Source organism: Neoarius graeffei, chromosome 14 (assembly GCF_027579695.1).
Source record: "Neoarius graeffei isolate fNeoGra1 chromosome 14, fNeoGra1.pri, whole genome shotgun sequence".
Taxonomy (NCBI): Eukaryota; Metazoa; Chordata; class Actinopteri; order Siluriformes; family Ariidae; genus Neoarius; species Neoarius graeffei.
The window spans coordinates 56,361,318-56,386,109 of NC_083582.1; the positions used below are offsets into that span (position 1 = coordinate 56,361,318).

Consider the following 24,792-nt stretch of genomic DNA (forward strand, 5'->3'; position numbering starts at 1 on the left):
GTGTCTCCCCTGTACACTCAGGTGCTCTTGTCGTTAGAACATGGTACGTGGGCTCCCAACATCCATTTCCACAACCCTAACCCAGACATCCCAGCGCTCTTAGATGGTCGTGTGAGTGTGGTAACCGAGCCCATTCCCGTGCGTGGGGGCATTGTAGGCATCAACTCCTTTGGCTTTGGAGGTTCGAATGTTCATGTTATCTTGCGCCCGCCAAAGCCCAAACCGACTGCTCCAGATTCGCCAATACCTGTGCCCAGGATGGTGCAGGCATGTGGGCGCACTGAAGAGGCTGCTACCTTTCTCCTGCATAAAGCCCAGGAGCACAAGCATGACCTGGCCTTCCTAGACCTGCTAAGCGAGGTGTGTGCTGTTCCCACTTCAAGCATGCCCTACAGGGGGTACACACTGCTGGGAGCACAAAGCGATGTTACAGAGGTGCAGCAGGCTGCACCTTCCTCCAGACCTCTCTGGTATATCTGCTCTGGTAAGTCCACAATGGCCCAAACCAAGAATTTCCCCTTGTGGATTCTGCAATTTTTTATCCAAGGTTACACTGTCATGTTTGCATTGAGTGTATATATCATTTTTTTTTTTTAATATATGTCCATCAGGTATGGGTACACAATGGGCCGGTATGGGCCGTAGTCTAATGCAACTGCAGGAGTTCAGAGAGTCCATCCAGCGCTCAGACATAGCTTTGAAAGACACAGGGCTGTGTGTGTCACGCCTGCTAATGGAGGCTGATGAAAACGCCTTTGAGGACACAGTCCATGCATTTGTGGGCCTTGCAGCCATTCAGGTCCGCATTCCCCGATGACACACTTGCACAATTCCTGAACTGTGCTTATCGTTTACTATGCACTGTCACAATCACCACTATGAAATTTGATGTCTGGATCGTTCTGTATCTGGTTATTTCATCATCCTTTAAATGTAGTCATTCATGCTGAATAACTGACGAAATTAATTACTCAAAATTCAATGGTTTATTTTTTCAAAAGATTATATGACGGGTTCTCAGATTTTCCACAATGTCCTATTCTGCTCTTAATGTCTACTCATTAAATGTGGACAGTCATCTTAGGTCTTGCATGGTTTTGCTACCTAGTTAATTTTATTTGTCCTTTTTATGATGTAGTATTGTGTGCTGCACCATGATCCTGCTGAAGTGCCATTTCATTCAAGTGTGCCTGTACAATATATACAGAATGACACAAACTTGATATGATTATTGTGCATCATTCCCCAGATTGCACAGATAGACATGCTGCAGAAGATGGGCCTCCAGCCGGATGGCATTGTGGGTCATTCTGTCGGAGAGCTGGCATGTGGCTACGCTGATGGCTCCCTCAGCCACACTGAGGCCATCCTGGCTGCCTACTGGAGAGGAAGGTGCATCAAAGAAGCCAACCTGCCACCTGGAGGCATGGCAGCAGTGGGTAAGATGACCTGTTCCTGATGAGTCTGTTGTGAAGTGGACTTTAATACCCTGGTGCTGAATTTAAAGGGGAACTGAAGTCATTTTTTAAACTTGCTTTATTTCTTAATTAACATGTTATTCAGTTACGTTTTCGGTTTTAGTAAACTTTATATCGTGACTCGTATTGGCAGCTAATTGCAATTAAATATTATACTTATCGGCCTATTCGGTTTTTAGCCATGTTGAATTTAGTTCATGTGGTCCACGACAGGCGTCGCTTATCCGTGCGATCTTCACGAGACTTGTGCGAGACTTCGAAACGCCAGGTGTTTAGTGGCGCCATTTTGAAAACTGTTTTCCAAATGAAATATTGCACAAAAACGAGTTTAAATGATGATTACTGCCTACTTTTTTTTTTTTTCAAACTTTCCTGATCACTATCAAAACAAACACAACTTCCGGCTTGATTACGTCCGCATTCGAAAGAGGGCGTGCGCGTCTTTTGACAACGTTGGCAGATGTTCGTCACTTTGATTTCCACTGTATGTTTTACTTCTGTCCTACGATGTCTCGCACAGGTCTCGATGAATCTCGTTTACGGCCATTGCTTTGACATATGGACTGATATATTACATGGCATATTTCAAACACTCATAACTTGCTATAGCAGTGACAAAATGGCTATCAAAAATGCATTCCTATATTTAATAAAATGAGAAATAGAATTTTGATTATAAAAATTTGCCTTCAGTTCTCCTTTAAACTTTGTTGTCAGGTCTAACCTGGGAAGAGTGTAAGGCTCAGTGTCCACAGGGGGTAGTCCCAGCCTGCCACAACGCAGAGGATACAGTCACTATCTCAGGGCCACAGGTACAATAATACCTCATGATGCAGTTTCATATTCGAATACTTTTGAAGTTACCTGATTTTAAAAAAAAAAAGAAAAACTTCTATATACATTGTGTTTGGCGTGTAGGAGGCAGTTAGCAAATTTGTCGCCGAGCTTAAGGAGAATGGTGTGTTTGCTAAAGAAGTGCGTAGTGCCGGCGTTGCATTCCATTCCTACTACATGGCTTCCATTGCTCCTGCTCTGCTGGCTGCTCTGCAGAAGGTATGCTGTAGCTTTAACTTCTACTTTAGCACCACAGTGCCATCTGGTGGTTTGGCTCAGTGATGCTGTAGCATTTTTCTGACCAAAATTTGGTTTTGTCTCACGTCCCCCTTCAGTACCCCAAAATAATGTACGTAAAATGATAAACTTATTTTAATGTTCTTGATGCCAAAAGAATCCACTACACTTCTAAAAGTTTTTAAAATATCTCTAACCCCTTACTCCTTAAAATATTGGGTTCTATGCAAATTCATGAACATTCCATTAAATTTTGTACAGTATTAGGGTTGACACTTTTACTGTCAGCCTATTTAATACTTTTCTGTTCCCCCCCCCCCCCCCCCCAAACCACCACCTCTTTTAGCCCAAAATTAAAGTTCATCTTTAAAAATTGTACTTGAGGTACTCGGTTATTTTAATCCCCGAAATCAAGTACTGTAGTGAGCGTACACTGACCACAACTATTTTTGTGTACACTGTCTCAGGTGATAAAAAGCCCATGTCCTCGTTCTCCTCGTTGGATCAGCACTTCCATCCCCCAGTCAGAGTGGGAAAGCCCTCTGGCCCTCTACTCCTCAGCTGAATACCATGTAAACAACCTGGTGAGCCCTGTACTCTTCCAGGAGGGCCTGAGCCTCGTTCCTGACAATGCTGTAGTGGTTGAGATCGCTCCACATGCTCTACTGCAGGTAAGTGATATAGCCTGTAACGAGCTCTTGTAACCTACAGGAGATGGGGTGTTTTTTTTTTTTATTATAATTTTTTTTTTTTTTTAAAAGCAGCACACATTAAATATACTCCGATGCTCTTTCTAGGCCATTCTGAAGCGCAGCCTAAAGCCCACTTGTTCCATTTTGCCGTTGATGAAGAGGGGACATGCCAACAACCTGGAGTTCTTTCTTTCTCACATTGGCAAGATCTACATGAATGGGTCAGTACTTAGTTGCTTATATCGAACTTTTTTTAATAAAAGGATAATGTAACCGGTCATGTCTAAAAATAATTTTAAACCAAAAAAACAATTTCAAATATGATGTGATGGCAGAAAGAATTAATTTATTGATCCACAAACTGCAATCAATGATCTTGGTCTCAAGAGCAACTGAAGTACTCCTTTTTTTTTTTTTTTTCCTCTCCCCTTTCTTTTATACCCTAACTGTCCCTGGTATATTGCTATAATTTGGCACTTTTTCCAGTCTAAGGCTCACTCATCAGACTACGGGGTTTTTTTTTTAAATAAAACTTTGGTCCGGGTTTTTTTTTGTTTGTTTGTTTGTTTATGTCCATCTTTTCTCCTACTTCTTGAGAATAACATTCTAATAAACTGTGCTTATGATGCAAAACCTAGATAAAGGAAAGAGTGGTCTCAAACTAAAATCCATTGTATGTTTATCAGGAAAAAATGCAGCCATGGGCATTCCACATCTGCAAAAAATGTCAGTCTGTTTTCCCAGAAAAAAACATTGTTAGCGAGCCATTCAGAAAACCTGCTACCTCAAATAATCCATTATTGAAAAGTGATTTTTCTCAACGACAGCTGAATCAATTCCATGTATCTTCGTGAATGTATCTTTTCGTGTGACTCTATCATCTCAACCTTACGTTTCAGACTACCATTATAATTATTTTTCAAAGGCTAATAATAAATATTATACAGAACTTTACAGTCCTGTCTAGCATGATTTTTTTTTTTTTTTTAAAGAAACCTTTCTAGCAAACATTTTTTCCTCCTTGTTCTTGTTGTAGTATTAATGTGGACAGTAAGAAGCTGTATCCAGCTGTGGAGTACCCTGTTCCAATGGGGACCCCCCTCATCTCCCCTCTTATCCAGTGGGACCACTCTCAGAGCTGGGATGTGCCCAAGGTGGAGGATTTCCCAGCAGGCTCTGGAGGCTCCACCTCAGCCACTGTGTACAATATTGGTAAGTACATGGTAGTAGGGGTGTGGGGTGGGGTTTTTGTTTTTGCCCCCCACCACCACACACAAAATATATTCATGGAAATGACTCTTGTAGCATGTTACTAGATGACCAGCTCATCAGTGAAGGTAGTTCTTACAGATACTTGCCACTATCCAACAGACTTTTTTCCACCTTTTTTTTTTTTTTAAACTTGCAGATATTAACCCTGAATCTTCAGATTACTACATGATTGGCCACCGTATTGATGGGAGAGTCTTGTATCCAGCAACGGGTTACCTGGTGCTGGCATGGAGGACACTGATGAGGAGTTTAGGTACTGTCATGGAACACACCCCGGTTGCTTTTGAGGATGTCACCATCCACAGAGCCACCATTCTACCAAAGACTGGTGAGTGGTTTTCATGCACAGCAAAGATTAGTTTTATCTTTGTCTGGGTCATGTTTAACTTGTGTTTTACAAATTGCCTTCATTTTGCATGTAAATGGAGGAATGGAAAATAATAAAATACAAAGAATAGAATAAAAATTCACCCTACGGGAATCAGTTATATTATTCTACATCACACCACAGGATCGGTCCAGTTGGAAGTTCGTCTCATGCCTGCCACCAACCGCTTTGAGGTGTCTGAGAATGGCAACCTGGCAGTCAGTGGTAAGTTATAACCAAGTTAGCCAAATGTTGTTTACTTAACTTTTATGTTAAGTGTAAAGCTGCTGTGTTTGCCTCGAACTTTCTAATATCTCTGCCTGTCTCAGGTAAGGTGAGCATGTTGGAGGAGGCAGCTTTGGATTCTTTCCACTCTCAGATGGCTGAGCTTGTGACTGTGGAGCCAGAGGAACCGAAACTGCGTCTGAAAGCTGGAGACATCTACAAAGAGCTGCGTCTTCGTGGATATGATTATGGCAAAACCTTCCAAGGCATTTTGGAGTCCAATAACACTGGTAAACACATGCATACTGATTTTCTATTGTGTATAAAAACCAGCATTGTGTGTTGTGAATATCTGGTTGCATTCTTTTAAGTGTGATGTGGGTGTTTTTTGCAGGGGACCATGGGAAACTGCAGTGGACAGGAAACTGGGTGACATTCCTGGACACCATGCTGCAGATAATTGTGTTGGGCCTGCCTGGGCGTAGCCTGCGCCTCCCGACACGTATCCGTTCTGTGTGTGTAGATCCAACATTACATGAGAAAAGAGTTCAGGATTACTCTGAGGATAGAAAAGGTAAATACATTTAAGGGCCTTGTTGCACTTTTTATTTTGGATATATCTGTCCCGTGGCTGCATGTGAAAATATATTAAACGTGTGATGACCACAGATAAACTAAGGTACAGTGTATTATTTCTGATTTTCTTTAGCTGTTGATGTTCATGTGAACCGCTGCTTGGACAACATAACAGCGGGCGGGGTTCAAATCTGTGGGCTCCATGCCACAGTGGCACCCCGTCGCCAACAGCAACAGACCCCACCCACTCTGGAAGAGTTTGTCTTTGTGCCCCTGGTGGAGACTGAGTGTCTGGTATCTAGTGAGAAACTAGGAGAGCAGCTCAGATGCAGTAAAGGCAAGTTCCTTTCTCCTTATGTCTAGTAGGTGCTTTTTTTTTTTTTTTTTTTTTCTTAAATTCTTTCATCTTTGTGCCTGTGCATGCAAAGTACGTCTCAACTGTCAAACCTCTTAATATGTTGAAACACATGAATCTTTTTCTACAGGTCTGATTAACCATCTCCAGCAGAAGTTGGTCAGGCATGGAGTGAAGATTTCCATCCCAGGGCTGGATGGTGTACATGAGGACCAGCTGATAGATGCAGAGGCAGAGAGTGACCTGTTACGATTGCTGTCAGTACTCTGTGGTCTGGAACTTAATGGGAATCTGTACTCTGAGCTGGAGCAGACGTTGCAGAAGGAGCGGGAATGTCTGCTGCAGGATCCTCTCCTTAATGGCCTGCTAGACTCGCATGCGCTGCGCCACTGCCTCGACACAGCACTCGAGAACTCCACTCCTGGCAAGCTCAAAGTTGTGGAGGTAGAGTCAAGTGTTTACCCCATAATCCGTTAAGTTCAGAACAACACCTTTTTTTTTAAAATTGGTATTTAAATTGTGATGGTGAAAGGTGGGATGGGGGTCCCCCCAATCTTGAGGTCTCCCCCCCCCCCCCCCCCCCATCTTGATGTTCTAAGCTCAAATTCTGTAAGTTAATTTGAGCCCATTATGCTTTCCATAATTTCACTGTGTACTCCTCTCTTCAGGCCCTCTCCAGTGACGGCCGTGTGTTTTCCCGGGCTGTCAGCCTCCTCAACATTCAGCCCATGTTGTGTCTGGACTACACGGCCTCTGATGTGAGCACAGAGCTGCTCTCAGCCCAGCAGAGCTCCCTAGAGCAACAGGGTGTCTCCGCTGCCCAGTGGGATCCTCAGCATAGCACGGCCACGGGCAGCCTAGGGGGTGCTGACCTGGTGGTGTGTAACTGTGTCCCAGGACCCATTTCAAACCCATCAGCTCTGCTGGAAAACCTGACATCAGCTGCCAGGGAGGGTGGCTTTGTTCTGCTACACACCCTGCTGAAGGGAGACACGCTGGGCGAGACGGTGGCCTTTTTCACCTCTCTGGACAATCCGATCAGCCTTCTTACTCAGGTGTGTGTGTGTGTGTGAACTTGTATCATATGATGGTCAGATAACCATCTGAAAACTCTAGTGAAAAATAGGAATAATGTGTACCATGTAAGCTAGCTCAGTTGTGGTTCCCAGTAATTCCTTGTGTGTGTGTGTGTGTGTGTACAGGTGGAATGGGAGAAGCTGTTTGAAAAGGTCTCTCTTAACATGGTCTTGGTGAAGAAATCTTTCTACGGCTCGGTTCTCTTCCTTGGCAGAAAGAAAACTCCTGAGAAACAGCCTGTTACTCTGTCTGTAGACCCCACGGATTACAAATGGGTAGAGACTCTGAAGGTGAGTCTGGTTTGTCCTGCAGGATCTGTGGACATGGCTTTAACTTAAAGCCGACAAACACATTTGTCTGCAGAATTCACAGAGTGATTGTGATGAAAATGCACCATTTTTCAAAAAAGGTTGACGGTTCACGATACCTGTAACATGGAGTCCAATGCAAAAACACTTCATCTAGTGAGGTGTAACACTTCATGTACATCTTTTGATTCGTAAGTAAGCTTTAAAAGGAAACCGGTACCAAAAAATGTTGCTTCACAAATTTTTCTACAGTTGTGCCCCGCCCCCTGTTACTCTGAGGTCTTTATTTCTCAATGAAGTTGTGCTAGAACATTGAAGAAAAATATTAATTTAAATAATTTGTAAAATAATATTTGTAAAGCTTGTTGTGGCAGCACGGTGGTGTAGTGGTTAGCGCTGTCGCCTCACAGCAAGAAGGTCCGGGTTCGATCCCCGTGGCCGGCGAGGGCCTTTCTGTGCGGAGTTTGCATGTTCTCCCCGTGTCCGCGTGGGTTTCCTCCGGGTGCTCCGGTTTCCCCCACAGTCCAAAGACATGCAGGTTAGGTTAACTGGTGACTCTAAATTGACCATAGGTGTGAATGTGAATGGTTGTCTGTGTCAGCCCTGTGATGACCTGGCAACTTGTCCAGGGTGTACCCTGCCTTTCGCCCGTAGTCAGCTGGGATAGGCTCCAGCTTGCCTGCGACCCTGTAGAAGGATAAAGCGGCTAGAGATAATGAGATGAGAAGCTTGTTGTACAGTTTGTACTTTCCTGGACAGGAATACTGTAATATTAAGTATTATATCCCCTATCAAAAAATTCTCCTGTAGGGATTGACCAAGGATGGCTCATGTGACATAAAATGATTCCACCACTGATTTAAGCAATGTATCTCATGAGATCAAAAATATAGTGTGAGTCAGTCGTGGTATATCCTGGACATACCATGAACTGACATCACAATTTTAAGCTATACGGCAGACTCAAGTCACTGCTGTGGCTCCGTGAGCATTTGTGTGTAGATCTACGCATCATGATCATACCTAGCGAGGCAGGCGATAGCATAGTACATTGCGCAGGTCGAAGGTCACTCTGATGTAAATGGCTGCCTCCAGTGAGTTTATGCCAAGATTCAATCTCGTAGACTGAGGATTCCCCCCCCCCCCCCCCCCCCCCCCCCCCCCTGTCGCCGAGGGCTGTAAATCAAATATTACCATGCATTGAGAGGTGTCAGTAATTATGGATTCTCTTTGGTTACTGGCATAATACCATTTTCTGAGCGGTGCAACCCTGGAGAAAATGGTACTATGCCAGTCACTTCAGAAGATCCATAATTTCAACTGGAGCCTTTTGGTGCATGGTATATTAGATGACTATACGTTACATCTCTCGGACATGACTCGTCTAATCCCGCTATCTAAAATTATTCATCTTTGTCTTTCTTCCATCAGAGCCTGCTGGCTGAGAGTTCAGATAATCCAATATGGCTGACAGCCACTCAAGGCCATAATGGAGTGGTGGGGATGGTCAACTGCCTGAGACAGGAGCCTGGAGGCAAACGCATCCGGTTAGTTTTATTTGTCCTTTATTGCACTACTTCTGTCTACTGAAGCATGGGTGTATTCAGTGCATTATGCTTTTGGTTGAAAGATGATTTCCTTTAAATGTCCGTGTTCATAATGTGATTTTTGTCTCTTCTCACAAGGTGTGCATTTGTGTCAAATTTGAAGAAATCCTCAACAACACCTTCTCTCCAGCTTTCCCATAAGGACATGCAGGCAGTGCTGCAGAAGGACCTGAGCATGAACGTGTACCGGGATGGACAGTGGGGGATGTTCAGACACCAGCTACTCGCGCAAGGTAAACCATGTCAGCACTGTCCCTGTTCTGTAGCTTTATACTAAGCACACTTGTGGTATAACAAAATTGAGTCACTCGCTATCATGTTTTACTTTGTTTTTATGACCTTTTTATTTGTGTTGTAGATTTGAAAGAAGAGCTAACTGAGCAGGCCTATGTGAACGTCCTGACTCGTGGTGATCTGTCCTCACTACGCTGGATCGCGTCCCCTCTGCGCCACTTTGTTTCTTCCAGCCCTAACGTGCAGCTTTGCACTGTCTACTATGCCTCACTCAACTTCCGAGACATCATGCTGGCTACAGGCAAACTGCCCCCAGATGCTATCCCAGGTAGCTATAGTAAATCTGAACAAGTGGTGTTTGTGAATAATCTTTTATTAGTCAATTCCGTTTCATGGTAATATTGGACACCATGATTTTCATGTTACAAGAATTATCTACACTTTTTAAATGTATTTCTTTTGTTAAGCAAAGTGACCTGGCATGTCCAGCACTCAGTACTTTTTACTGTCTTCGTGCAGGAGACATAGCACTCCAGCAATGCATGCTGGGAATGGAATTCTCAGGCAGGGACCCTAATGGGCATCGCGTGATGGGTCTCCTGCCTGCTAAAGGTTTGGCCACTTGTGTGGATGCAGACAAACGCTTCCTTTGGGATGTCCCGTCCAGCTGGTAAGGCACTCGCTCACTGTAAGAAGAGCTTGGTGAATATGGAGAGAAATATTCTAGAACTCCAAACCATGAGAGTAGTGTAACTCTCCGTGTGTGTGTGTGTAGGACTCTGGAGCAGGCTGCCTCGGTACCTGTGGTCTATGCTACAGCTTATTACTCCATGGTGGTGCGTGGGCGTCTGAGGCCTGGTGAGAGTGTGCTCATCCACTCGGGCTCTGGAGGAGTGGGCCAGGCTGCTATTGCAATTGCACTCAGCATGAACTGCAGAGTCTTCACTACTGTGGGTGAGTGTTTTCATAACAAGCATGCAGTGACAAGCCAAAACAACAACCAAAAAAAAAAGACCTCACAGAAAGTATCTGGTTCTGACACCTGGGATTTGACAGGTTCCAAAGAGAAGAGGGCCTACCTGCAGGAGCGATTCCCACAGCTCAGTGCAGAATCATTCGCTAATTCAAGAGATGCCTCTTTTGAGCAACATGTCCTGAAGCACACGCAGGGCAAAGGTCAGAACCTCATAAAGAGATGATAAATTAGAGAGAGAAAAATCTCATTTATGTAGAAAATTGTTACATGTGAAATACCATGTACTAATCTGTGTTTGGACACAGGAGTTGATGTGGTTCTGAACTCCTTGGCTGAGGAGAAACTGCAGGCCAGCTTGCGCTGTTTGGCCAGGCATGGGCGCTTCCTGGAGATCGGCAAATATGACCTATCGAACAACACCCCTCTAGGTGAGTGCTACAATCCGCTAAAACACTTTCCCAAGACAATATCTGAAAAGTAGCATCTACATTCAGCTTGCACGCTGTAAAGCTTTTTGTTTTTAGCCCTAGATCACAACCTGTGTCAAATTGCAGACCTTCCACTGACTGCAGCAAATATGATGAATCATATTTGATAGTAGTGCTGTTTAGTTTTTATTGCTGACTTATTCACTCGCAAAATCCAGGTTACGCTGTTAATGTCAACTTGAATATAGCTGCAGTTTGAATAAAGCAAGGGAATGTGCGTTTCTACATTTTAAGTTTTTGAATAAACTCCCTTTGTTTCAACTGACTCTCGTTAGTATAATAACAATAATCGTAATCTTTTAACTAACTGTTCTCTGCAGCTGCTACTTTTTTTTTTTTCTCTCTCTTTTAAATAAACTCTGACCCACTGGGTATTTATGAAAGATCCAGAGATGCACAGGGATCGCATTTTGAGTCCCATTGGTACTGAGCACAGTCCGTGTCCATCATTTGTTTCGCTGTGCAAACAGTAGCTGATGAGTACTGGTTTGCTTAACCGGATTTGTTCTCCTGCCATAGGCATGGCTCTTTTCCTCAAGAATGTCGCCTTTCACGGGATCCTGCTGGACGCTCTGTTTGAGGAGGGTAACCGCGAATGGGAAGAGGTGTCCTCACTGCTAAAGCGGGGTATTGCAGATGGAGTGGTGCAGCCGCTGCGCACTACTGTTTTTGAAAGGAATCAGGTGGAGGATGCGTTCCGCTACATGGCTCAGGGGAAACACATTGGCAAAGTGCTCCTGCAGGTGAATATGACCTCAACCTGAAATGCACACACAGGTGTCTGTCTGGGTTGAGGTCCAGCTTCTTGTAATCCTACGTTATGATCTGATAACGTTTTTTGTTTCACAGTCTCTGTTTCAAGGCCTTGAGTTCTGTATGTTTTCTTCCTCAGGTGCGTGTGGAAGAAGATGGCGGTGTGGGTACAGCTGCTCCTCTCACACTCCCTGCTATATGCCGGACTTTCTGTCCTGCTTCACACTCGTACATCATCACAGGAGGTCTGGGAGGTTTTGGACTGGAGCTGGCTCACTGGCTCACTGAGAGAGGAGCTCGCAAACTAGTGCTCACATCTCGCTCTGGAATTCGCACCGGTAACACTCTTGAATTCAGCAGAGGTTAAAAATGTCATGCTGCTATATCAACTTGCTGTAAAATGTTAATACCTTTTGACAGGTTACCAGGCCAAGCGTGTGCGAGAGTGGCGCTCTATGGGCATTCAGGTGCATGTGTCCACACGTGATGTTAGCACCCTGGAAGGGACTGAGCATCTCATCACTGAAGCCTGCCAGTTAGGCCCTGTTGGAGGCATCTTCCACCTTGCTATGGTAATCGGCTTGCTGTTTTTTACCCATTTTGTTTGACAAGGGTGGGTTCCCCCAATCAGGACCAAGATGTTCAGCTTGCAATTTATCCTCTTATCCTGCGCCTATAGGTTTTGCAAGATGGCATGCTTGAGAATCTGACGCCTAAGCAGTTTATTGAGGTCAACAAGCCTAAATATGATGGAACCCTCCACTTGGACAGGTAGGCTTATAGTAGCTCATGATTTTTAGATTTCAGTACTAAAACTTGTCCTCAATTTCAGTTAACAATAATTGATTTTGGGTTTCATCCAGAGTGACGAGGCAGAAGTGTCCTGAGCTGCAGCACTTTGTGGTTTTCTCCTCGGTCAGCTGCGGCCGTGGCAATGCTGGTCAGAGCAACTATGGCTTCGCCAACTCCACCATGGAACGAGTGTGTGAGCAGCGTCGGCATGACGGTCTGTCAGGTCTGGCAGTCCAGTGGGGTGCCATTGGTGATGTGGGTGTAGTCTTGGAGACCATGGGTGGGAACGATGCTGTGATTGGTGGCACACTGCCCCAGCGTATGGCCTCCTGCCTGGAGGTGCTAGACCGTTTCCTGTCCCAGCAGCATGCCGTCATGTCCAGCTTCGTGCTGGCAGAAAGGGTGCAGGTGGCAAAGGGGGAAGGCAGTGGGCAGAAGGACCTGGTGGAGATGGTGGGTCATATTCTAGGTAAATTTGGGTTTTTATCATTTTTTTAATATTACCTTCCTTGTTTTGTGTGATATTTTTGTAGTTTTTATTTTTATATATATTTCACGTTTATTCACTTAGTAAATGCTTTCCTTCAAGGGGCAGAAATTAGTTAAGGCAAAGTGCACAGTGGTTACATGATCAAGAGCCTAGCAGTAGCTCTCTGGATGTAAAATTGGTCCTGAGATTGATGCCATGTACACACGTAGCCGGGTATTTTTAAAACCGAACATCCCCCCCCCCCCCCCGTTTATAAAAATGTTTTATCCACACCACCTCGTCTTCGAAAAAAATCCCTTCCACACATAACCGAACATCTGCGTTTTCAATCACATTCATAAGCATTACAAACCTGTAGATGGTTATTTCCCCAAATCCTACCCCCTAATCACATCGCCTGTGCTCTTGGAGCAGTAGTTGGGCTTCTAAAATTAAACATGTAAATAGCACCTGCACAATAATTAACGCTTTCAAGGCACTACTCCAATCCATTACTCTTTAGCTAGCTGCACACTGCTGCACCGATTTTCAGCGTACCGAGCCAACTGAAGTCGCGAGTCAGGCGTAAAGACTAGTTTTCGATGGTACCGACTCATCTCACAGCCGATTCGAAAAACTAATCGGGAGCCAGACTGATCGGCGAGAGTCGCTAGCAATAGCCAATCATATCTTTCGCATATAACACGTGACCTCATTAAACACAATTTCCAGCGCGAGAAATACGTGTTGGTAGCACCTAATGCAGGTATATACTGTAATTCCATAGACTGAAGCTTTATCCATAGACACAGTGGGCTGGAAAGCCACTCTGCTCAAGTTGTGTGGCTGAATTCCAAATCGCTTTAACTCCCCTATATAAGTGCATTATTTAAGGTTGGAAATAATAGCTCATGCAGCCGATAGTGCGCTACATATTCCATGTTGTGTCATTTGTAATTCAGCCTGTAGCATCTTCAAGTGTTGGATTTAACAGTAACTATATCCAATAGCCAATCACAAAGCTATTAAGTTGTCACGTGTCGCTTCAATCGCGACTGCACTCGTCAACAGTCGGGGATGTGTACGTGCCCTGTTGGGAGTCAGCTCTGAAATGGGTCGGTTCGGTACCGCGTGGATCGCCGCTTAATCTGGCTTCTGCAGTAAACAAAGGTCGCACGTTTGACGTCGGGGCAGATTTGTTGTCATTTTTTTGGCGCAGATTGTGACGTTCTAAAACGCAAAACTCCGGTTATCTCTGTCTACACGAAAAGGCATACACGGAGTTTTCAAAAATCTTCACTTTGCCCGGAGTTTTTTTAAATATTCGTTTTTGATGTGTTTTCATGTGGATGACAGGCCAAAACGTAGAAAAATATCTTTGATTTAGCAGATACCCGGCTACGTGTGGACGGGGTCTTAAACTTCCAGGTCACTAGAAGTGTGTGTGTGTGTGTGTGTTAGTTATGTGGATAACTTGCTCTATGCCTTAGCTTTATATTAAATAATACAACTTGTGCTTGCCGTAGGTGTGCGTGACGTAAGCAGCCTGAATCCTGACACCTCACTGGCTGATCTGGGTCTGGACTCGCTGATGGGTGTTGAGGTGAGGCAAACGCTAGAGAGAGATTATGACCTTGTCATGGCGATGAGGGACATCCGACAGCTCACAATCAACAAACTGCGTGAGATGTCCAGCAAATCAGGAGGCTCTGAGGGTAAGCATGTACTGTACCTACTACATCTCAAGTGTCGTCCCCCCCCCCCCTTTTTTTTATAATTTCTAAAAAAGAGAAACAAAAAATATTATGATTTCTTTGACATTTATTCTCAGCAGATAAACCATCCAAGGGGAAGCATCCTGGAGCTCAGGCTTTGCTTGATTCTGATCTCACCAGGTTGCTGGTAAATCCGGATGGTCCCACAGTGGCTTTTTTGAACGAGGTGAAGAGTGCAGAAAAGCCGCTGTTCCTCATTCACCCTATCGAGGGCTCTACCGATGCTTTCCGCACCCTCACTGCCAAGCTCAGTGTGCCATGCTATGGCCTGCAGTGCACCAAAGGTACTGACAACACAGCAGAGTCCACTTTTTAGAGTGAGACTGAGCTCATAACTGCCCTTCAGAACTTTAGTCAACTCAAATTATTGGCACAGAGTAAAGCATACAAAGCATCTAATGCCTGTATACATAATTGCTTGTATAGAGACTGTATAATTTTGTCAGAATGCTGGTTGCAAAATTATTGGCACCCCACGATTAACATTTTGTGATGTCCCTTAGAAAGATTAAGAGCATGATGTCCTATAAGGTACTAAACGCTTCGAGAGGAATCTTGGGACACTCTTCCATGAACAACGAATAACGCCTCCTTTAAATTCTTATGTGAATGCTCTCAAACCACAGGATTTCAATGTGGCTAAATTCCAGTTCTTATACAAACCAAAGTACAATTGTGGCCTCATTTGAGTTTCAATGGTGCTTGAAGTTCCTGTGCCATATTTTGTAGATTGCTCTCAGGAAATCTGACACCCCCACCCCCCTTGTGTGGTGGTTTTTTTTTTTTTTTTTTTTAAATAACTCTGATGCTCTTAAAGGGTGGATTTTGAAATTGACTACATAACCAGATTCTAATGTAATAAATTAAAGCTGGCCATTTTGAGATCAAGTTATTACTGACATAATTGGTATTTAAGTGCCAGTGCTGCTGTTGTACAATAGTTTTATGCTACTATAATTAACTTTTCTCTCGGTGTGTGGTGGGGCTTTTTTTGTAGCTGCACCGCTGGATAGTATTCAGAACTTGGCTACATATTACGTGCAGTGTGTGAGGCAGACGCAGCCAGAGGGGCCGTACCGCATTGCTGGCTACTCCTTTGGTGCTTGTGTGGCTTTTGAGATGTGCTCTCAGCTTCAGGAAGCTCATTGCCCTGTGGAATACCTCTTCCTTTTTGATGGCTCACATTCTTATGTGGCAGCGCATACACAGGTGGGAGCCACTCTTCTGTGGATGATATGCTTCAAACGCACATGATGCTTTGTTTGTTTGTTTTGTTTATTTACGGTTTCTTTTTCACCAATAGAGCTACCGGGCCAAGCTGACGCCCGGCAAGGAGTCTGAGGCCGAGACCGAGGCACTGTGTGCCTTCATCCAGCAGTTCACCAGCATTGAGTACAACCAGGTAAACTGCAACAGGAAGTTTGCCTTCAGGCTTTTCCTCCTTTCATCTCTGTGGTCTTTATATGCACAACAATAAATATGGCTTCATCCAAGATCTGCTTCTCTTCTGTTTAGACTGAATAGTGTTTCAGAAAGCAGCACTAAAGCTGAAATAACACTTTCACAATTACATGAAGGACATTTTCATAAAACCAAGGCTTTCTGCTAGAACTTGGTTAAAAAGGCATTCATTACAGCTTGAATTAATCCATTGATCCCAGAATACAAGCTAGTACATCAGGGCTGCATGATGGAGACAAAGACAGGCTGGACAAACCTGATCAGGTGGGCCAGCTCTGTGGTTGGCATGAAGCTGGACTCTCTGGTGACGGTGGCAGAGAAGAGGTCTATGCACAAACTACTGAACATCATGGACGATGCCAGTCACCCTCTGCACACTGTCATAAGCAACCAGAGGAGCCTGTTCAGTGACAGAATGCTCCTTCCCAAGTGCAGGACGAACAGACTTAAAAACTCCTTTGTCCCTCACGCCATCAGACTGTACAACTCCTCTCTGGGGGGGTGTAACAGGAGGACAGGGGACAGGAAGGAGCAGTAGCCTAGCCTAACAATAAGCAATACCGGACAATGTGCAATATAAAGTGCAATGTCGCTCCTGCTGGCCCGCCCCCTTCCCTTTTTTTTTTTCTCCTCTCTCTTCCCCATATCTTATTCTTTTTATATTTATATATGTAAATACGGGCGGCACGGTGGTGTAGTGGTTAGCGCTGTCGCCTCACAGCAAGAAGGTCCTGGGTTCGAGCCCCGGGGCCGGCGAGGGCCTTTCTGTGTGGAGTTTGCATGTTCTCCCCGTGTCCGCGTGGGTTTCCTCCGGGTGCTCCGGTTTCCCCCACAGTCCAAAGACATGCAGGTTAGGTTAACTGGTGACTCTAAATTGACCGTAGGTGTGAATGTGAGTGTGAATGGTTGTCTGTGTCAGCCCTGTGATGACCTGGCGACTTGTCCAGGGTGTACCCCGCCTTTCGCCCGTAGTCAGCTGGGATAGGCTCCAGCTTGCCTGCGACCCTGTAGAAGGATAAAGCGGCTAGAGATAATGAGATGAGATATGTAAATACTTATTTTATCTAGAAGTTTTTCTCTATTTCTTTTCTCTGTTTGTCTGTAATGATGCTGCTGGAATCTTAATTTCCCTGAGGGAACCCTCCCAAAGGGATCAATAAAGTTTTATCTAATCTAAGATAATATTGTTTATTATAGTGTTGCACATTGCTGTCTTTTAAATTGGCATTACTTTGACCAATATTATTACTTATTTGGATCACACTAATGGCAGATTTGTTAAAACACCCACAGAAATCTTTGAAACTCAACAAAAACTGTGGTTTGTTTGTTGGCTCCATTCAATACTGTAAGCTTTATTGCACAGAGCAGTTTTGCTCTAACAGTTTACTTGGCGTCTAAGCTCTGTGTATTCCTCTTCCACATTTATAGCTCTTGGAAACATTGCTGCCTTTGAAAGATCTGGAGGCTCGAGTGAACCATACAGTGGATCTGATCACATCCAGGCATAAGGGCATTAACCGTGACTCCCTCTATTTCGCTGCCTCTTCATTCTACTACAAACTGAAGGCTGCTGATTGCTACATCCCTTCTACCAAATACCACGGTAATGTCACCCTGCTGAGAGCTAAAGTCAGCAATGACTACGGAGACAGACTAGGAGCTGACTACAAACTGCATGAGGTAAATATATGCTAAGCCCTTGTGTATAATAATTTGAGTCATAATAAGCACAAACAATGCAATATGTATTTCAAATTGTCCTATGGTTTGCGTGCAGGTGTGTGATGGAAAGGTTTCAATTCATGTGATCGATGGTGACCATCGTACCTTTCTGCAAGGAGCGGGAGTGGAGTCCATCACAAACATCATGCACGGCTCACTGGCAGAGCCGCGTGTTAGCATCAGAGAGGGTTAAATTTGATTATCTTTCCCATCTCTCCCCCCCAATTGACCGACCACAACAGTCTGGCCAAATCCTGCATGAGAGAAAGCCTTTGCGCTCCAGTACATTTTTGTGCTGGGAATGTAACTTTTTTTTTTTTTTTTTTTAAATGGTCATGTTCTGATTCATGAGTGTTTCATGTTCTTGTATTGAGAAAATAATTTTAAGTGTTGTGTTATCTTAAAATGGCTTCTGAAATATCGTGACCTTCAGTAGTGCCTAGATACCAGTCCAAATCAACTTTAATGGTCTGCTAAAGGGGTATAGAGGCTTCATATAACCCTACTGATCAGCTCACACCAGTTCATAATTATCCTTTAGCCATATTCTCTTCATAAACCTAATGATACAGACGTGTACACATGTTCAAATTTACAGGATGATTCCAAACCAAGTTACTAATGTTCCAGTTACTAGTATTAACATCCCCCCCCCCACTGTCTTCTTAATCCTGGTGTTAAAGTCTTTTTGGTGAAAGTTTTATCATTGCTAAGTATACAAGGGGGGGAAAAATGTTTTTCACATCAGCGCCTGAGCCATGATTACACACGAGGATTTATGAAAGAATGATTGATTTTTACATTTTGAACGAGTTAGTATTGTACATGGTTTACTGAAAAGAAAGGCTTCTTGAAAAGCACCAAAGGCCTACCGGAGACTGATGGGAACACAATTTTTCTTCATTCAAGATAACCTTTTACTGAAGTTACTGTATTTTCTGAAATGGAATGCTGCTTCTGTACTAATCTGTATAACAGCAGGCAGATAAGTGAAATCTTGCTGTTTTGTGTTTTACTTTCAAATGAATTATACCAACATTCCTTCATTCTTTCCTTAGATACATTTGCAAGGTGTATGTGTTTCTACAGTGTCTCTCGATTCCAAAATGCTCAGCGCTGTTTTTTTTTTTTTTTTTTTTCTCTCTCTTAAATCGGCAAAGTGTGCCAGCATTGGTAAATAGTTAGTGCAAAATGTATGTTTGCTTTGTGGCTAGGTCCACAGTTGACCCAAAACTCCGTTCCCTTTTCCCGTATGGTGTTCGGATGAAGGGTTTTATTTAGTATTGCACTGAAGTACTGGTTGTACAAATGAACCCTGATTGGTTTCCCTGCTTCATTTGGAATGAAGAAAGGCAACACAGTCCGAGAGTGACTCTCTGGAGATTATCTGAGACTTCTCTTCAAGTCGATGACGAACTGGGATGCCTTCTCTGATGTGTTTCGTGCACAAATGACTGATGTGGCTTTGTTGTATATTGTTATTGTAATCTTTATTTTTGAAGTATTTATTTAGTAGTTCAATTAAAAAACCATCACTAATTGATCTTTGCTTGGGTCTTGTTTATTTTTAGTCTTTTGTCCAGAGATATCTTTAGACAATCTTCTAAGACAGCCAATGAATTACAGTCAAATTGTATGTGGGGTTTGTTTTTAATTAAAGTAGTATAATAAGCTGTTAACATTTCTGATCTCATCTCTAGCCGCTTTATCCTGTTCTACAGGGTCGCAGGCAAGCTGGAGCCTATCCCAGCTGACTATGGGCAAAAGGCGGGGTACACCCTGGACAAGTCGCCAGGTCATCACAGGGCAGACACAGACAACCATTCACATTCACACCTATGGTCAATTTTAGAGTCACCAATTAACCTAACCTGCATGTCTTTGGACTGTGGGGGAAACCGGAGCACCCGGAGGAAACCCACGCGGACACGGGGAGAACATGCAAACTCCGGACAGAAAGGCCCTCGCCGGCCACGGGGATCGAACCCGGACCTTCTTGCTGTGAGGCGACAGCGCTAACCACTACACCACCTTGCCGCCCATTTCTGATCTATAAATGCCTTATTTTAGGTTTAAAAATAAATTAATTGTATACAATTTAAAGGGGCCAACTCACCCTGTCCAGAATCCAGCTTTTTGTTTTGAAATCATGATTGCTGCTCTGCTAGCTCTCTGTGCAGCAATACCTCTGCAAATTCACTGTTAGTGATCCATTTGAAACTTTTTTCTTCCTCTGTGTCCTGTGGAAGTTTTGAATAAAATATGCCTGATTTATTTTCTTTCCTTCTTGGCTGTCCCGAGACAGCTGAGGCTGGTTCTGGTTCGTTACAATGGAATAACCATACAAAAATGGAATGGATCAGTCAACAGAATTAAAAAAAAAAAGAAAGCACAACTTTATTCATCACACACTTGTGAAATTTCCTCTCTGCATTTAACCCATCTGAAGCAGTGAAAACACACAGGCGCGCATGCACACACGCATACCCAGAGCGGTGGGCAGCCATGATAACAGCACCTGGGGAGCAATCGGGAGTTAGGTGCCTCGCTCAAGGGCACCTCAGCCCAAGGCTGTCCCATATTAACCTAACCACATGTCTTTGAACTGTGGGGGAAACCAGAGCACCTGGAGGAAACCCACGCAGACACAGGGAGAACATGCAAACTCCACACAGAAAGGCCCTCGTCGGCCGTTGGGTTCGAACCCAGAAGTAGCAACTCTGACAAAATCTCTTCAATGTCATGTTCGTAAGCTGCCCCCCCCCCCCCCAAAAAAAAAAAAGCTGGTTCATTGCAGTTGAGGCGCCACCCCCCCCTTACTGGCCCCACCCCTCCTACACCACCTTGCATAGATAGATAGACTATTATTTTTAGGCGGCCCACACTTATCAGTAGCGGTAGGTAGGCCTATCATCATTACGAGGCTATTGTTATAACTGGAAGTAGTGTCAGACTTCTAATGTGAGCTTGCAGGCATTATTATTATTACTATTATTATTATGAGTAGTGGTAGGCCTATTATCATTACTAGGCTATAGCTATATAATTATGAGGTTACATGTTTTGCTGTTATTATTATTATTATTAATAATATTATCAGTAGGAGGCGGCACGGTGGTGTAGTGGTTAGCGCTGTCGCCTCACAGCAAGAAGGTCCTGGGTTCGAGCCCCAGGGCTGGCGAGGGCCTTTCTGTGTGGAGTTTGCATGTTCTCCCCGTGTCCGCGTGGGTTTCCTCCGGATGCTCCGGTTTCCCCCACAGTCCAAAGACATGCAGGTTAGGTTAACTGGTGACTCTAAATTGACTGTAGGTGTGAATGTGAGTGTGAATGGTTGTCTGTGTCTATGTGTCAGCCCTGTGATGACCTGGCGACTTGTCCAGGGTGTACCCCGCCTTTCGCCCGTAGTCAGCTGGGATAGACTCCAGCTTGCCTGCGACCCTGTAGAAGGATAAAGTGGCTAGAGATAATGAGATGAGATGAGATTATCAGTAGGCCTATTATCATTACTAGGCTATTGCTATAACTGGGAATTGGCACTAGGCCTCTGATATGAATTTATGCTTTATTATTATTATTACTAGGCCTAATAATAGGCATATCATCTGCATGTTTTACAGAAGCTTGCAGGTAGGTGATGTTAATGTGAGACCTGAGCCTGCTTTGCCTTGCAAAGATCCTCAATTCTTGGTGCAATGTCTGATAAACATAGCCTCAAATCATCCTCGATTTGTGCATGATTGCGGTATTTTGTTTTGAGTGCAGTCATTTTTGAGAATCCTGCCTCACACATATATGTGGACGTGAAAGGGGGGAGAATCTTCAAGGCGACGTCACAGAGTTGAGGGTATTCCTGCATCAATGCTGCCCAGAATGACGAAAGAGGGCAGGAGGTAAAAAGTTCCTTCAGCCTACTGCATATCTGTCAACCCTCCCGTTTTTCCCGGGAAATCCCTTATTTTGACTTATTTCCCGCTGTCTTCCCGTTTTTTTATTTTCCTGAAAATATCCCGTATTTTCACATTATATAAACGTCCCGTATTTTCACAATATAAAAAAGTCGGTAGGTCCAGAATTCATGACGCGCCTCTGACAGGAGTTTACAGAAGGAAGTCGGGCCATGAATTCCCGTCCCCGCCCTCTCAGGCATCAGTAATTACAGAACTCCGTCCGGAGGCGAGGCTGAGCAAGTGATTAGGTCCAGTGTTGCCAGATTGGGCGGTTTCAAGTGCATTTTGGCGGGTTTTGAACATATTTTGGGCGGGAAAACGTCAGCAGTATCTGGCAACACTGATTAGGTCTGAGGTGAAGATGGCGATGCTAATAGCTAAGAAAAACATTAGCCTCTCTTTCTTTGATGATTTCAACAAGTGCGTGGCTGGAATGTTCCCAGACTCTTCCCTCGCAAAGAAATTTTCCATGGGGAAAACGAAAGCCTCCCAAATAATCAAAGGTAAGCTACACATGTTTACATTAAGTATGTCCTGGCTAAGACCTCATAAATAGCCTAGTGTAAACTAATTGGTGTATTAACTGTTTTATCCACTCATTGTCTATTTTATTTTCTATCTGAAACTTACCCATTTTAAATCACTCTTGGTTTAATATTTTATATTACTTATTTATCTATCTATCTATCTATCTATCTATCTATCTATCTATCTATCTAGTGTTCCGAGGCCATGATTATGGTAAAACCATAATAAATTGCAATGGAATTGAATTTATTGACTGGTTATATAATGACCTTTCTTATTTTAACATAAGATACGTATTTTAGCCCTTAATTTGGGAAATAACTGGTACCACTGAAAGCAAATAAAAATAAATGTATAGTTTATTCACAAATGCACTCTATAAACCATAAGCATATTGAGTTTGGGTCTTGGCTATCACCAACATGCACCAGAGTACAGGAAATCACAAATACTAGATAGAAAATTGCCCCCCATTCAACTACACACCCACTTTTGGTGAAGGGTATGACTTTCCGAAATTTTCCCTTATTTTGAGTTAAAAATCTGGGAAATATCCCTTTTTTTCAAACCTCAAAGTTGACAGGTATGGCCTACTGTCACTCTTCAGCTCAGTAAGCTGTTCCTGCATATCAATTGACAGCTTGTTTGCTGTGCACACAAATGGATCTCGAACCCACGCAAAAGAGTGATAATCCTCTTTAAAATACGTTGCAAATTCTTTTCTCGTTGCAGACAGGTGCTCAGACGCTGATTGAAATAGAGAGGAGAAATCATGTGACGTGCCTGCATGTTGCAGTTCCCTCGACTGATGCGGCCATGCCAGAGGTCAATTTTTTTGTGTGAAGGCGTCCACTCTGTCTGCGAGGAGCAAAATATGAGTTTCGCGGCCTTGCAGAGACAGGTTGAGGCCATTTAAACGGTCAAATATATCGACCAAATAGGACAGAGACGCAAGCCACCTAGTGTCATCCAGATGCTTCACCAGATCTGATTTGATTTCTGTCAAAAAACATGTCACCTCCTCTCGCAGCTCATACAACCGCTGCAACACCCACCCCCTGGAGAGCCAGTGAACTTCAGTGTGCAGAAGCAGCTGTTCGTGCCCTGACCCCATCTCCTGGCAGAGGACCCCAAACAAGCGAGAGTTTAGCGGCCATGATTTGATTAGATTTGTCATTTTCACGGATTGGTTCAGCACGGAGTCAAAGAGAACCGGCATTTTTTTTAGCAGCTAATGCTTCGCGATGGACCATACAATGTGTCCATTTCACAAGTGGAGCTACTTGCTGAACACGAGCAACTAGGCCACGCTCGTGGCCCGTCATTGCCCGTGCACCATCCGTGCATAGGCCAATGCATCGGTCCCAAGCCAAACCATTTTCATGGATAAAAATATCAAGGACATTGAAGATGGCTTCTCCTGTAGTGTGTGACTGAAGAGGCCGGCAAAACAGGACATCCTCCTCAATCGCTTTGTCATGCAGATACCTGACATAGGCGAGGAGCTGTGCCTGCCCAGCAATATCAGTGGATTCGTCCAGCTGCAGTGCGTAGTAAAGACTCTGTTTTATGAACTCTATAGTCTAAGTTGCTCTCTGATGCCATTAGACATGTCTGAAATCCTCCTAGCGACTGTGTCATTGGACAGTGGTACTGCACTGAGTTTGGCTGCTGCACTATCTCCTATCATTATTCTGCACGTCTTGTGCGGCCGGCAAAATGAGAGTCTCGGCAATTGTATGCGGTTTACCCAGTTTAGCTATTCTTTTGGCCATTACATACGATGCCTCCAAACACTGTTTAGACACAGTGCTGTGCACTGAAATGGCTGCCTGTTGCTGATGGAGGCCATCAAGCTTTCTTTTAAAATATTCTGCCGGTTTATCTTTAATAGCAGCATATTTTGTTTCGAGGTGCCTTTTAAGTTTGCAGGGCTTCATGCTGTCTTTTGCTAGCACCTCGGCACACACGACACACTGAGGTCTCAGATCAGCCATGACTGTAAATCCAAACTGCAGGTATGCTTCATCGTACCTTCAAAGCTTTTTTGCAGCTGGTGGTGCGTCGGTTGCCTTGTTGATCCTCACTAGAAATCTCTCCATTTTTGTGAATTGTAATTTGGATGTGTGGCTATGTTAAGAGACAAGTATTGGGGACTAATCAGACGGGACTTATGCACGTTCTTTAATGCAAGTGTTTAACAATTTTGCAGGCAATACCAACTGTATTTGAAGACTTGATCGCGTGTGTCGTATGTGTTGCAACATGGTGAAAAAGGCAGAGGCTTACCCTATTAGCTAAGTGCACGCTTAGCAGTTAAAAAATAGCTAGGGCTGAGATTGGGATAGTCTTTAAAAATACTTTTTGTGGTATTAGTAGACTGTTTGGGTTTGAAGTAAAGGCCTAAAGTAGATCGATATCAACACTGATAACAGATAGACTAGCGAGTGCTGGCACAAGCGAACTTGGCAAGAGACTAGACGAGAGTGAATGAAGCTCAACGCATGTGCAGATGCTTATATAGTAGGCTAGCCTAGTAGTTACGTGACATCGCGTCACAGGCTCAAAATACTACCCCCTGTATTGGTAAATTTGAAATGAAACTGTGTGGTTGAT

At 44.0% G+C, this 24,792-nt stretch overlaps 1 protein-coding gene and 1 pseudogene across 3 annotated transcripts in view; one reads left to right on the forward strand and one right to left on the reverse strand.

The window, feature by feature from the left end:
* fasn (fatty acid synthase) overlaps positions 1 to 19,244 on the forward strand; it is a 34,231-nt gene extending 14,987 nt beyond the window's left edge. For 2 of the 3 annotated variants that reach the window (XM_060940080.1, XM_060940082.1), the window contains 34 exons: positions 22 to 484; positions 612 to 799; positions 1,250 to 1,439; positions 2,196 to 2,290; positions 2,397 to 2,531; positions 3,017 to 3,220; positions 3,347 to 3,462; positions 4,278 to 4,453; positions 4,650 to 4,841; positions 5,025 to 5,105; positions 5,210 to 5,395; positions 5,500 to 5,679; positions 5,815 to 6,018; positions 6,167 to 6,480; positions 6,705 to 7,091; positions 7,239 to 7,403; positions 8,853 to 8,968; positions 9,107 to 9,261; positions 9,387 to 9,590; positions 9,782 to 9,932; positions 10,038 to 10,216; positions 10,319 to 10,438; positions 10,544 to 10,666; positions 11,246 to 11,469; positions 11,619 to 11,817; positions 11,900 to 12,051; positions 12,159 to 12,250; positions 12,343 to 12,740; positions 14,267 to 14,455; positions 14,572 to 14,799; positions 15,513 to 15,724; positions 15,819 to 15,917; positions 17,408 to 17,659; positions 17,757 to 19,244. In XM_060940080.1, coding sequence (XP_060796063.1) covers positions 22 to 484; positions 612 to 799; positions 1,250 to 1,439; positions 2,196 to 2,290; positions 2,397 to 2,531; positions 3,017 to 3,220; positions 3,347 to 3,462; positions 4,278 to 4,453; positions 4,650 to 4,841; positions 5,025 to 5,105; positions 5,210 to 5,395; positions 5,500 to 5,679; positions 5,815 to 6,018; positions 6,167 to 6,480; positions 6,705 to 7,091; positions 7,239 to 7,403; positions 8,853 to 8,968; positions 9,107 to 9,261; positions 9,387 to 9,590; positions 9,782 to 9,932; positions 10,038 to 10,216; positions 10,319 to 10,438; positions 10,544 to 10,666; positions 11,246 to 11,469; positions 11,619 to 11,817; positions 11,900 to 12,051; positions 12,159 to 12,250; positions 12,343 to 12,740; positions 14,267 to 14,455; positions 14,572 to 14,799; positions 15,513 to 15,724; positions 15,819 to 15,917; positions 17,408 to 17,659; positions 17,757 to 17,894 — 6,507 coding nt within the window. In that variant the 3' untranslated portion in view covers positions 17,895 to 19,244. The remainder of the gene's footprint in view (positions 1 to 21; positions 485 to 611; positions 800 to 1,249; positions 1,440 to 2,195; positions 2,291 to 2,396; positions 2,532 to 3,016; positions 3,221 to 3,346; positions 3,463 to 4,277; positions 4,454 to 4,649; positions 4,842 to 5,024; positions 5,106 to 5,209; positions 5,396 to 5,499; positions 5,680 to 5,814; positions 6,019 to 6,166; positions 6,481 to 6,704; positions 7,092 to 7,238; positions 7,404 to 8,852; positions 8,969 to 9,106; positions 9,262 to 9,386; positions 9,591 to 9,781; positions 9,933 to 10,037; positions 10,217 to 10,318; positions 10,439 to 10,543; positions 10,667 to 11,245; positions 11,470 to 11,618; positions 11,818 to 11,899; positions 12,052 to 12,158; positions 12,251 to 12,342; positions 12,741 to 14,266; positions 14,456 to 14,571; positions 14,800 to 15,512; positions 15,725 to 15,818; positions 15,918 to 17,407; positions 17,660 to 17,756) is intronic. The other variant, XM_060940081.1, reaches the window with a different exon arrangement.
* A 3,758-nt stretch (positions 19,245 to 23,002) lies between these two features.
* On the reverse strand, positions 23,003 to 24,173 carry LOC132897636 (zinc finger BED domain-containing protein 5-like; annotated as a pseudogene).
* Between the last annotated feature and the right edge of the window lie 619 nt (positions 24,174 to 24,792).